This window comes from Humulus lupulus, chromosome 3 (assembly GCF_963169125.1).
Source record: "Humulus lupulus chromosome 3, drHumLupu1.1, whole genome shotgun sequence".
NCBI lineage: Eukaryota > Viridiplantae > Streptophyta > Magnoliopsida > Rosales > Cannabaceae > Humulus > Humulus lupulus.
Genome location: NC_084795.1, coordinates 255,419,856 through 255,434,398, shown reverse-complemented (window position 1 = coordinate 255,434,398; position 14,543 = coordinate 255,419,856). Strand labels below are relative to the sequence as shown.

Here is a 14,543-nt window from a genome sequence, read left to right as displayed (position 1 = left end):
TTTAGTTGATCTATTGACTTGCTTCTGATTTAGAGATCTAGGGATGAAAACTTAGTTGGTTAGTATTGATTATTGATATGGAACAATTAGGATTGTGTTCCTAATTATTTTTTTTAATTTCTCATATTGTTCTAAATTATATACAATATATATTTTATGAATTTCTGACAAGTTGTGGATAAAGTCAATGGGGGGTTTTAACAATCAATGATATTGTAAGTTCACTTTCTTCCTTCCTAGGGGTTTCTCTTAATCATGTTGTTCGAGTAGCCAATAACTTGGTTATTTCTTTTGCTAAGAAAGCTCTTGGCGGGTTAGATTGTGAGCTAGTATGGAATGGTTCAATTCCATGCTCTTTATCTTTGTAATCTTCCTATACTAGTCGTTTCATTCAATGGAAGTTTTTATTTTTCAGATAAAAAAAGTCGTAACCGAAAATTCCACTGAAAAATAGAATCAAATTACAAAACTATGAAATATTTAGAACTTGAATATTAATACCCAAAAACTCTAATTTGAAACCAAAGAGTTTAAAATACAAACAAAAATGTAAAAATCAAACCTTTTACTTTTAACACCAGCATTTCAAGGTCACTGCTCCGTGCATTGTTTTGTGTGATTTTTGAAAAGGATATGGAGAGAAATTTGTGGAGTAAAAGTTAATGTGTAGTGGAGCTGAAAATAGAAGTCACTGTAAGAAAGTTGAGAGAAATTTTTGAGATCCACCTGTTAGTTACTTTTAAATTGAAAATTGATTAAAAAATAATAAATAAAAAGAATATCAAATGAATTATTTTAAATCAAAAAGAAAAAAAAATCCAACCGAACTATAAAATGTAAACATAAAAACAGGTCTCATTAATGTGATAAAGAATTTAATTGTAATAATTCTTAATTTAACTTTCTCTTTATTTAATGTTTAATTGGTTGGGTTGTATGGTTTTTGCTCGAAGCAGCATGGCCCAATCCATGTCAATCTCAACTCGAAATAGAACATTGATGTTTCCAGAGATGTGATAATGTGAGGTAATTTGAATTTTTGTAATTTTTTTACCTCTAGATATAAGAATGAGTCACTACAAAACATTACTCCAAAAGAAGCCAATGCCATGACTAGAGTATGCCACTCAATGGTGTGAACTCTGAAAGTTGTATTGGCGTGAGATGAGATGTCAAGAGTGGGCGGTCCAACAAAATGCAGAGAGCTCATTGTACTCATTAGGTCACAACTTACAATAACAGACCTATAATTCTAATTGACCCTACGTACCCCAATGCTTCTCCAACCCCTTTCTATTTTTATTCCAACTTTACTCATTGCTTTACCAATTTCAACTTCCCATTAACATCCTTTAAGTGTCTAGAATATATTTTCTTTCCTTTTTCTTTAATTTCATTATGCCTTAAGAGCCATAAGAGTTGATCCTGTAGAATATGGCTCCCTTTCCTCATTGAGCAAATGTACAAAATAAATCATGATGGTAATGACTTACTCTAAGCTCTTTCTTTAGTCAATAACTAATTCTTACTATTGTTGTGAGGCTAAAAAATGTTACCTCCGGAATGCAAGCTGAATTTTGTTCCCAGTTAATTCTCTCCATGTCTAAGAAAAATGTGAAATTGGTCATTCTTTTATCTTATTGGTGATAATTGTAGATTTTGAAGTAATGTTAGTAGTATAAGAACATGAAGAAATCATATTGTTTTTTTATTAGAAAAATTATGTTTTAAATGAAATCTTTGGAATTTTTTTTATTTCTTTCCCACAGTATCATGTTTAAATCAGTAAGTAATAATTGAAACACCCATTTTTTATACACACTGATGTGATAATAAAAACTCATATGATCTCACCTTAAAAAAGATATCTGATTGAAAAAATTGCCATATTATTGTGTAGTTTATATGTAAAAAAAAAGTATGTGTATCTTACATCACTCTTATATAGCAAAATTCTAAGTATGAGAGCATTTCTAATGAAATGTTCAATTTGTGACATAATACTATATTTTAGTATTATTTTAAAATAAACTTATTTATTGTGTGCTAAATATTATACCAAAGTTGACACATAATAAAACTTATACTAAATTAAGCACAAATTATAGCTGGCATAAAATAAATTACTATTTTTTAATTATAGTATTGTCATTAGTATTTTTAACATATGAATTATTAATTATAATTAATTATTTATTATTTAATTAAATGATTATTAATGATAATTTAATTATTTTATACCAATTTTCATATAAAACTATTATTATATATTAAATCACAATTACAACAATTGTACAAAAATTTTTATTTATTTATTTATTTTATACAAGTTTCATGATATTTAAATAATTCATTAAAGATGGTGTAAGATATTTATTGGCCAAATACGATTGTATATAAAAGATTAAAATTCACAGCATATATTCTATTAGCTAAGATTTATTACGTATGCTTTTAAAAGATTGTTGGATTCAATATATGTTATTAAAATTTATTTTCAATTAATTTAGGCGAATGAAGAAATTGTTATTATTAGAGTCGCATTCACTATACATTGCCAGATCATTTATTGTTCATTTTGTTAATATTATATATATAAAAGAATGAGTAATCATAACGTCCATTTGACCTTTGTAGATGATAATTTGATCCTAAAATATTAAATTAACAATTCATTGTAAGGTTTAGAATTTGGACTTTTTTTTCAGTCCAAATGCGTGTATATTGGAGTTATAGATAGTTTTCAAATAGAAAAAGATGTAACATAAGCTTGGAAATTATTTGTGTTTTCTTTTTCTTTTTCTCATTGTATTTAGTAATTAGTCTTAAAGGTCTTAATTCAAATTACGTAATAATCAAGTCGAGCAATTAATAGCATCTATCGAGGCGGGTTCTAATCCAGATGGAAAAAAATTGCCAAAGAAAAAGAGTAGGAAGTTACAAGGTATTTTGGCACGTAACACTGTTTTATACAACATATCTTACTAAATTAGATCAAGGAGCTATCCTATCCTGCATTTCTCAAGTAAAAAGGGCATGAGAATCGCGAGAGAGAGGCACGACATCATCGAGACGATAGAAGGCTAGGGTTGCCATAATTCACGTGTTGAGTTCCATTTTGTGGACCGTGAATGGTAAGCACAACACAACAACAATAACAACAACAACACACATGGGCATATCTGTTCAGTTCGACAGTGGCTTTCCCCTTCTTTCTTCCTGTTACTTCTAGTTAGGGGTCCCACCAATTATACATACAATCGCAAATGCCACGGGATTGTTGTGCTATTCACATTTCACTCGCATCACACTATTGTTTTACTTGCCAAGCCAAGTCTTCTCTGCCAGCTTATTTTAGAAAGTAACTTACCCATAGTTAGTTGCAAGTATTACTCGCCGCACCTTTACTTAAACGGCTAGAATTTGGCTAAACAGTTTTCCTTGCACAATTTCCACTAATTTGACTCTTGATCTCCCCAAATTGCCCCCGCTTGTGTTCCGTTAGGGTTGAAAAGACAGTGGCATTTCCTGTAAATTTGGTTCATCAGAGTTGCAATTTCGTTGATCAAATCGAACATGATACTGTTCTGTCTGTCTACCGTTGCTTCGCTTTAGCCTTTTTTTTTTTCAAAAAAATAATAAAAATAATATATAATTATTCTCTTTTAGATTCACCGTGCAGACCATGAAGAGTACAAAAAGCCTCTTCTGTTGGCCTCGAATTCATTTCTATCAGAGCAGAAGGAGGACTCAAAATCCATGGCTTCTTCTTCTGCAACTTCGTTTCTCTCTTTCATCACTCTCGTCTCACTTTTCCTCTTACCATTGTCATCATCTTCTTCTTCAGAAAATTCCATAACCATTCCTCTCTCCGTTTATCCCCAAACACCATCTTCAGATCCATTTGAAACTCTCAATTTCCTCGCCTCTGCATCAATTTCCAGAGCTCACCGTCTCAAACAGCCAAAATCCAATTCCACCTTCGTCACCAAAACCCCTCTCTTCCCTCGGAGCTATGGAGCTTACTCTATATCTCTTAAATTCGGTTCACCACCACAAACCTCCTCCTTCATCATGGATACGGGTAGTAGCTTGGTCTGGCTCCCTTGTACCTCTCGGTACCTCTGTTCCAGGTGTGCCTTCCCAAACGTTGATCCGTCAAAGATCCCAACATTTTCGCCAAAGCTTTCTTCTTCTGCCGAGCTCATCGGGTGTGAAAATCGCAAATGCAAATGGGTTCAGGGGCCTAATGTCAAATGCAAAGATTGCGACCAAAAGAAGGGAAACTGTACGCAGAGTTGCCCTGCTTATATAATCCAGTACGGGTCCGGGTCAACAGCCGGGCTTTTACTTTCCGAGACACTTTCTTTCCCGGAAAAAGCTTTCACCAATATTCTAATCGGTTGCTCCCTGCTCTCGATTCGTCAGCCATCTGGAATCGCTGGGTTCGGCCGCGGACTCGAATCGCTTCCCTCCCAATTGGGTCTCACAAAATTTTCTCACTGCTTAGTTTCTCGCCAGTTCGATGACACTTCGGTGAGCAGTGACCTTGTTCTGTACCGCTCCGGCGATCACAAAACAGCGGGTGAAATCAGCTACAGCCCGTTTCAGAAGAATCCATCCACCTCAAACCCTGCATTTAAAGAGTACTACTACGTACTCATACGAAAAATCGTCGTCGGCGGCAAGCGAGTTAAGATTCCGTACGAGTATCTGGTCCCGGGATCTGACGGTAACGGCGGTACCATAGTTGATTCCGGGTCAACGTTCACGTATTTAGAGAAGCCGGTTTACGATGCCGTAACGGCAGAGTTCGCTAAACAAATGTCTCATTACAAGAGAGAACTCAAGGTAGAAAACCAGACCGGTTTAAGCCCCTGTTTCGATATTTCTCAGGAAAAATCAGTGAATTTCCCGGATTTGGTTTTTCAATTCAAAGGGGGTGCGAAAATGGCTTTTCCAGTAGAGAATTACTTTGCCTTGGTCTCTGGCTCTGGCATCGTGTGTTTGACGATGGTGACTAACAATGTGGCCGGCCCCGAAATCAGCGCCGGACCGGCCATCATTTTGGGCAGTTTCCAACAGCAGAATTTTTATGTAGAATATGATTTGAAGAACGACAGGTTTGGATTTCGTCCTCAATCTTGTAAATGAGGTTGAAACGACAAGTCGTTTTGTCATGGTAATTGAATGAAAGAATTAACTGACAAGAATTCGTGGTCGCACTCTCGCGGGTGCAAATTGCGGCGGAAGAGGGGACGGCGTTGCGCTCAGTCCGCCGACTCCCTTAGGAAATTGTTTTATTGTGTTTTCTTTTATTTTCACTTTTTATTTTATGGGTTACTGAAAGTTGACAATGAAAGTGATAAATATGATGGGGTTGATACTATGCTAAAGGCTTAAATTATGCTTTTTCCATGATAGTTGATCGTGAACAAAGATGACTTTCTTTACTTTCTTCTTTTTTGAGAAAGTGTTTGCCAATCAATTAAAGCTCACAAAATCTTCACAAGCAAGCAAGAAAAGAAAAAAAAAAGTACGAAATGAAATACGAAATATGATGAAATTCATTTCTTTAAAACTTTTTCCTTTTAAATATCTTTTGGACATTGTATTTGGATGTTGACCGTACCATTTCAGAAAATTGTTGTTCATTAAGAAAAATTCAAATAATAGAGGAAAACAAATCTACATAAGGAGACAATTCTGACAACTGTTAAAACCAATCCTGTGTTAAAGGTGAGTAGTGTTATTTAATCACCGAGTTGTTAGTTAAGTGTGGTGGAGCGATGTCAATGCTATTGCTATTCGAACCCAATTGGCAGAAGAGTGTGAGCTCATCTTAATTATTGTACATTTTTCATTTGATAGATTCATATTATTTGTAAGATGTTTTTATATTATATTATGGAATAATGGGACATCATATACCAAATCTAAGAAGGAGCTTTAATTTTGTTATTTGGAATTGATTCTATATTGATGCCATTTTTATTTGCCGATTTCATATAATTATAGGTGTTTTAGTACAAGGTATCTATACACATGTAAGTCACTTTTATTTTGATATTATTAAGGTGTTCTTAGTATATATTTTAGCATAATGTAGATACAAAATCTAATTAAAGAATTTCTTGCAAAACTTGTGGATTAAAATTATACCAAACGATACAATAGTTAGAGTAATTGCATGTGAGTTTTTTTTTTTGTCAAACCATAGCCATTTCATATTAAATACTTTTAGACACATGCAAAACTACCTAACTATCGGACTGAATTAAATGATAGATATAATATATTTTTAATCAATAAAAAAAGCCTACCTTATCCTTCTGGCTTTGAGCAATAATGTTGTAACTGTACTACACTTTCCTACAATTGTTTTATTTACTTATTATTATTATTTAAGTATAGTCCACAGTATCATTAGGTGAGAGTTTTAAAATGAGTATTAAGTTGCATAAATGGCTAATTTTAAAAAAAAAATTGCATAAAGGGCATACCACTTTTTATGGTATTGAGTACCTTTATATGTAATTTAAGTGTATTTTTTATATAAAAAAATTAAATAAATAAATGCTGTTTCTACGTTGCAGCTTTTTGGAATTTGTTCAATTTGCCTTGTGGTACAAAAGCATGTGCGAATGAGCTACCCATCCAAATCTCATTTCACTCTCAAGTCAAATTTAATTTTTTTTTTTTTTTGTCTTTATAAAGCAGTACAAAATAACCAACAAAACCACATTAATGTATTTTGGAGCATAGCATGCAAATGACTCCATACAATACAATAAAAACTAAGGGTGGCCTTAATCTTATCCTCTTTCTACAAAATATACCAATCTCACAGTTACCATATCTTTTTTTGTCAATTGAAGTAAAAAATTTTTTTATATTTTTTTACTAATTAGGCACTAGTGCTATATGAAGAGGGATTCACATGATTGCTGCATTATTATATTAATCGGACAAAATTGATGTCTGTGCTGTACTTTGTAGTGTCACTTGTTAAATCATAACCAATTAATTCAACTTGTTTAAAAGTCATAAATAGTATAACAAGGTAGCGAAGGAATATATATATATATATAAATACATTTAACATTATGTATTTCTGGTATATTGTGACATCTAGTGCATTATTAAATTCTTAACAAGGTTATGTGATCTTCTCAATTTTTTTTTAAAAATAAAAATCATACAGCAAAGATTCAAAGAAAAAAGAAAATGGCATAAAGTGAACCTTCATTTTTTTTAGGGTACAAAAAGAGGAAAAAGGTGAGGAAAAGTTAGGGATAAGTGATTGTGAGATTACAGGACATGTTGATTGAAAAAGACCCAAAGAAATGAGTCATAGAGCACATGGATGGTTGAGTATTGAAAACTTATGGCTATGCCCTCTGTGATTTTATCCTTTGGAATCTCTCCTCTCCACTATCAACTCCCACTTCTAGCCTTAGGAGGAGTGCGTTTGGTGCTTAATCTTAGAGCAAATTTACGTATTGTTTGTGTGATTTTTTTTATTTTCTTTTTTGGTGAGCGATTAGTTAATTAGTGGGATCACTTCATTGGTCAATTACCTACGCACTAAGTTAGAGTCTCTTCGCTTGTAACTTAAGAAGCAAAAAAAAAATAAATAAATAATTCTTGGGAATTGGAGAAGATTGTAGTGTCCAAAATGTGAGAGTTAACGAAGAAAGTCAATATATAAATGATTGATTAATTCAAAATCGTTGACACCAAAGAAAGTTTATTTTTCTTGTGAAGTTATATTGTGCAATTTTCATCTAATATTATCCATATGAGTCTTCTGGTTAGTCGTGTAGAAAATTTTGGACATCCCATTTTATCTTTTATTAGTGGTTAGCTAGGTTTGTTATGTCAAAAGCATAGTTGAGTGCAGAGTAATTGATTCATGTGTTGTGAATATATAAATATATATATATATATATTCTCTAAAGAGGATCATCACAAAATGATGTTTCTCAATTCTTCTATCCCCTTGAGTAAAGTAAACTGATTTTATTAGAACTAGACCACACAATTTCAATCTTCACAAAATAATATTAATTAACAAAAATGATTAATCATTGCAATCATCTAGCATAATATTTGTCAAAAAAAAATCATCCTACATCATTTTGAACACATTATTTTGCTAAAGAAAGTTTATCCCAAAAAGTGAGGAAAAAAAAGAGGTCCACCTTCTTGCCTTTCAATATGTCTTGTTTTTTTTTTTTACATAAATAAAATGTATAATGGTTAGAACATCTCCATCTCTTGCTTAAAGCACCAAATAAAATAATTGGTTCTCGTTTTTCTATCCTTTACTCTTTTTTTTTTCTTCTTTCAAAAGATGGCTCACTAACAGAAGACAAATTCCTATATAACATAAATAAACTACAAACTTTCATCAATGATGAAATTCCAAGAGTTTATAATTTTTTTTTTCATGTGTTTTGTCTCATTACCTGTTTGGACTATGTATTTTGACAAATTAGTTTTTGGACCATCTATTTTGTAAAATAGTTCCAATAGATCCTTAAATCCAATTTTGATGAAGAAAAAATTGAACATGACATCACAATTATTAGAAAAAATAGTTGTACTTTTGTTCTGAATTATTAGTTTAGTGAATTATTTGTGATTTAGCGCAAATTTTTTTTACCAAAATTGAGTTTAGGGATATATTTGAAATGTTTTACAAAACACAGAATCCAAAAAGTAATTTGTCAAAACACATGATCAAAACAATTAATGAAACAAAACATAGGATCCAAAAAAATCTAAATCAAAATTACTAGGATGTAAATGGGGTGGGTCGGCCCCGCCCCGCTAAAGATCTGCCCCGACCTGCTAAACTTCCGCGGCCCGCCCCGCCCTGCCTTGTTAAGGCTTTTGATGTGGGTCGGATCTGACCCGCCCCGGATGTGATGGGGAAGCGGGTCAGATCCGACCCGGTAAGTTTTTTTTCTTTAATAAAAGAAAAACTAATTTATTTATTTTTAAATGTTACAATATAAAAAATAGTAAAATTTTAGTTTTTTTTAAAAAGAATAATGGTAGTAATTGGTTTTTAAAAAATTTCTTTGATTACAAAAAAGAAAAACAAAAAACCAGTCGGGTCGTGATCTGGCCCGCTTCAATCAATAGCGGGTCGAGTTGGGTCGGATCTCGACCCACGCCTTGCTTATATGCGGATTGGGAATCTCCCCGTCAGGTCGGGGCTCCGACCTGTCCCGATCCGCTAGGTTTTTTTTTGCCATCCCTACAAATACAATGGTGTCACATGGAAGTTGGATTTATTAAAATATCATTAATAATACATATAATCTTAGTATAATATCTTAGTATGTAAAATTAACATATAACAATGCATTCTCGTTTGAATGAATAACATTTTTTTTATTATATATATAAATAAAAATAGATCATTAAGGTGCAAGTGTTTAAAATGAGTAGGCAATCTACTATATTTTGAATCGATTGTGATCACTACTGTAAACCTGAGCTTTCCCGATAGTTTTTAACTGTCGCTATTGAGCAATGACAATAGTTGGCTAACTATCGTATATGTCTATGTCGTTGTAGGGTAGGTACGCCGACAGTCAAGAACTGTCGTTGTTGCTGGCAACGCCGGCAGTCAAACATTGACGATGTTACTGGCAATACCGACTGCCAAAAACTATTGTCGTTGCTCTCTACACCGACAATTATCAACTGTCGTTGTTGCTTTCTACGCCGACAGTTAATCACTGTCGCTAAATATCATACCAAAAATTAAAAAAATACAACTTATTTATATTAATATAAATAAGTTGTATTCAACAATACAACATCACATTACTTTCCTAACTTTCTTTTGGGATACACATTTGCAACACTGCAAGAAAAACGAATTTTAATGACGGTTATTTTACAAGTGAAATTAATCTATCGATTAGATACATTTGTAGAACATAACAAAACTATAGACATAAATAACAACCTCGCTATACACATTCTTACAAAAAAGAAAGAAAACAATACACAAGAACTTGAACACGAATTTCTTGCTACCTTGGTTCTCTTAAATATCCAAGTAGAGTTTTAGCCTACAATAAAGAATATATTATTAAAATCAAACTGGCATGGGGAAAGGCAAGGGTCGGAAGCCCAGGGGAAGTGGAACTGCATAAGCCAAGCAGGGAGTCACATTTGGTGAGAAGCATGTCTCGCAGTATTCTGAGTACACTGACTTGATAGACTCCCAAGAGAATATCTTCGTGGCCACGGCGCAACATGTTCACTACAGGAAGCCGCAACCCATCTGGAGAGATAGAGAAAGGTGTGACCCTGACAAATTTTGTTGTTTCCACAATGGCATAATGCACCACACCAATGAGTGACGCCAGCTCAAGGATGAGATTGAGAATCTCATCAAGTTGGGACACCTCCATCCATATGTTAAGGGTGGAGCGTGTCAAGCACAATCTCCCATGGCAGGACCATTAGTACCACTTATTGCTCCACAAGTCCCAGCAGTTGCTCCCGTAGTTCCCTAACATCCAGTGGCACAAGGACCTCCTTTAGTGAACGGGCGGGTAGGAATCATCTCAAGAGGACCCCACTTAGGTGGCACTTCACAAAGCTCATAGAACAGGTATGCGCAAGCTTTGAATCACGATGATGAGATAATGACTTTGGCTCAATTACCTGCTCAAATACCACGAATGACTGACCAAGTCATAACATTCTCCGAAGATGATGCTCAGAGAGTGCATTTCCCGCATCACGAATCGTTGGTGATTGAGATCCAAATCTCGAACAAAATGGTGGCACAGATTCTGGTAGACAACGAGAGTTCTTGAACATCCTTTTTAAGTCAGCCTTCAAGAAGATAGGGCTGACCACGACAGACTTGTCCCCATGAGCTTCGAAACTCTACGGATTCTCGGGAGAGGCCCTCATCCTGATGGGACAGATAAAGCTCCCTGTAACGCTTGGAGAAGTGCCTCGCCTGGCCTTCAAATACTGCACCTTTGTGGTGGTAGATTGTTCCTTGGCGTACAACGCTATCATGGGACAACCTGCACTGGTGGAGTTCAGAGCTGTCACCTCCATCCGCCATCTATGCATGAATTTCCCCACAGAGGCGGGAATTGGTACGGTCCATGGAGACCAGAAAGAGGCGAGACAGTGTTACAGTGTCTCCCTCAAAACTCCCGTGATGGTGGTGGAGGAAGGCCTCGAAAAGCCCAAGACATCGGAAGTACAAGCTGTCTAGAAGATCGGGCTCGATGAGACCCGAGGGTTCAAGAAGAGTGGTCCATTGAACCGATAGAGGAGGTGGAGGACGTAGTCCTTGATGCCTCCACCCCCAATAGAAAAATAAAAGTTGGGGGAAGCTTGAAAATGGAAGTCCGAGAGGCATTGGTGGGCTTCCTCCGAGAAAACCAAGACGTGTTCGAATGGTCACATTCCGACATGACTGGTATTGACCCAAACATCATATGCCATGCCTTGAATATCGATCCTAGCTTTGCTCCTATCCAGCAGAAGCAACTGACATTTGATCAAACTCGGAAAGAGGTCCTCAAGGTTGAGGTGAACAAGCTCTTCTCCAACAAAGTTATCCGAGATGCCTAGTACCCCAAGTGGCTGTCCAATCCTATTCTCGTGCCAAAGCCAAACTACACCTGGAGCTCATGCATTGATTTCTCAGACCTTAACAAGGCTTGTCCAAAGGACTGCTTCCCACTCCCCAAGATAGACCAGATGGTCGACGCCACATCTGGCTATGAGTTGCTGTCATTCATGGGCTCATACTCGAGATATAACCAGATATACATGCATGTCGTGGATCAGGAGCACACTGGCTTTCGAACGATAATGGTGTCTATTGTTACATCATGATGCCTTTCAGACTAAAAAATATCATTGCTGCCTACCAGAGACTAGTTAACAAGATGTTCAAAGAAAAGCTGGGGAGAAACATGGAGGTTTATGTGGACGATATGGTGGTTAACTCTAGGACCGCCCCTGACCATGTGGGCAACTTGACTGAGGTCTTCACAGTGCTCCGCTGGTTCGGGATGAAATTAAACCCCCAAAAGTACACATTTGGGGTTGCCTCCGGTAAGTTCCTAGGCTTCATTGTCAATGCTCGGGGAATTGAGGCAAACCCCAAAAAGATCAAGGAACTAATCAAGATGCCATCTCCGCGAAAGCATAAGGACGTGCAAAGCCTGACAGGGAATGTAACGCCCTACTGCCTTAGAGTCATTACTAAGTGAGTTTAAAACGTGCAATTAACTCGCTAACCGAGGTTTTAGGTTAAAGTGTAGCTAAACTGTAATAAAAGTCATATAATTTGAAAATGTAATCATTCACTGAAAATTATAAAGCGTTAAACATTTGGGATCCCAGAATACTATATGGAAATATTTATAACTAAAAAATATGATTAAATTCGACTAAACGACAAAATTCGGACTAAAACAAAACATCTCCCAAAAATACCCCTGGCCGTGATAGCTAGGCAGGCCAAACATGTACATGTCGCTTCACGCTCTCCGTACTCATGGTTGGTCGACATTCCCCTTGCCCTTACCTACACCATAGAGCACCTGTGAGCTAAAGCCCAGCAAGAAAACTCCACAAAAGCAATCAACATATGCATTTCTATCAATCAGCATATAATAAATCCGCCAACAGGCTAAACACATAATGGCCATGCCTTCCCGGCACTTTACCAGGCCCTGGGTTCACAGTCTACACCGTGAGGATATCCCAGGTATCCAAGAGGGGTCTCACCCTGGCAATTCGCACTCCGCGTGCTTAATGCTACTCCCAGCCCTTTGCCGTTCCCGGCCCTCGCCGTTCTCGGCCTTTGCCGTTCATTAAAAAATATGCACACATAGCATAATTTAATAAATACTTAAACATACATAAACATAATCAATGGGGCTATGCCCTGCATCACAATCACATAGGGTCGTGCCCTGAAATACAAACTTTAGGGCCATGCTCTACTCTATGGGTACATCAGTTTTCTTACCTGTGTCCCGAGCATTCTGAGCACCGATATCCCGAGCACAGTCCCCTAGTCCGAGCCTCGCTGAAAACCTAGTCACAATGCATCAAGAACATCCACCCATTTAGTTCTATTCCATTAAATAACTTTGGGTTATAATTCTAGTCTCTGGGACCTTGAATTCTATCAATCCGGGTAATAAAATCCATCCCGAGCCTTAACTTTTGGAATCCCGAGCCTAAAACCATCTCGGGGTCCAAAAACCCACTAAGCGTCGTGGCCTTATGGTCCCATGCCGTGGCGCGCCTCAACTAGAAAGCAGCCTCCCCATTTCAACCTATGCGTGTCGCGGCCCAACTTATAGGGCACTGCGTCCCTCCCCTCTTCTTGGCCTCCAAACCGTTCTAGAGGGTCGTGGCTCAGCAAGAACAATGTCGCGGTCCGACCCTTCGAACCCACAAAATCCCCCATTTTCATAACTAAAACGAAGCCAATTTACCCCAAAATCAACCTAACAACCCAATTCAATCACCACGGAAGTTCTACAATGATTCCAGCCGCAAAACCTAACCAAGAACTAATCCCAAAACTCATCTAAACAATCAAGAGTGATTCACCACTTAGCTCAGATGCATAAACTTGTATTCCTAACCAAAACTCAGCAGAATTCAGTTGATCATCAAGTTTTACAGCTTACCTTTGAACCTAGTTAAATCTCTTAATTGCTCCCCTCAATTCCAAGCCACAAGCCCCCCAAGCTCAAGCCTTGAGTTCCTTCCTTGACCCCAAAGAAGATTAGCTCTTCTTCTTCTCCTTCTTTTCTTAACTTCTGCTTTCCTCTAGAGATTCCAAAAGAAAATTCCAATATATGCCTAAGTGAAAAACGTGAAGGACTTTACCTCAGCCAGGTCTATCTACCCTTAAGGCCAAATTACCCTTTTACCCCTTAAACCTATCCTTAACCCTTAAGTAATCCCAAGGGCAATTTAGTCATTTAGAAAATCCCGTTAAGTCCCTGAGTATTCCTATAAATCCCTGATTAATCCCAACATGTCTCAAACATTACTAAATTACTACCTGTTACTCAATAATTCCCGAACACATATAATATTCCCAAAATACCCCTAAGCTTCTCCGAAGCTGGGTATTTGACCCTGTTGTGACTTTCTAGCTAAATCGCTCCCTAGAACTGTCTCGGATCGTGCATCTCAAATATATCACCACCCTCATGTGGAAAATATCACAATCTTCACAAATATTACATTTATGCCCTCAGCGGGATAAAATTACAAACACGCCCCTACTAACCAAATGGGGCCCACATGCATAATTAATTAACCTAAACATGCATTTCTAATCACATACTCACCAAATTCACATATTAATATAATAAACTACTTATTGCCCTCCAGGCACGCTAATCAAGGTCCTAAGCCTTATTAGCAAATTTGGGATGCTACAATTATCTCCTCCTTATAGAAATTTCGTCCTCAAAATTACCTGAACAACTTGGGATACCGCTCCTGCA

The 14,543-nt window shown here is 36.5% G+C and overlaps 1 protein-coding gene across 1 annotated transcript; it reads left to right on the top strand.

Annotated features, from left to right (window-relative positions):
• Positions 1–3,681: 3,681 nt before the first annotated feature.
• LOC133823713 (probable aspartyl protease At4g16563) lies at positions 3,682–5,453 on the top strand. Its single transcript, XM_062256559.1, has one exon. It carries the CDS (start codon positions 3,760–3,762, stop codon positions 5,152–5,154), a length of 1,395 nt encoding a protein of 464 aa, XP_062112543.1. The 5' UTR covers positions 3,682–3,759; the 3' UTR covers positions 5,155–5,453.
• The last annotated feature ends 9,090 nt before the right edge of the window (positions 5,454–14,543 follow it).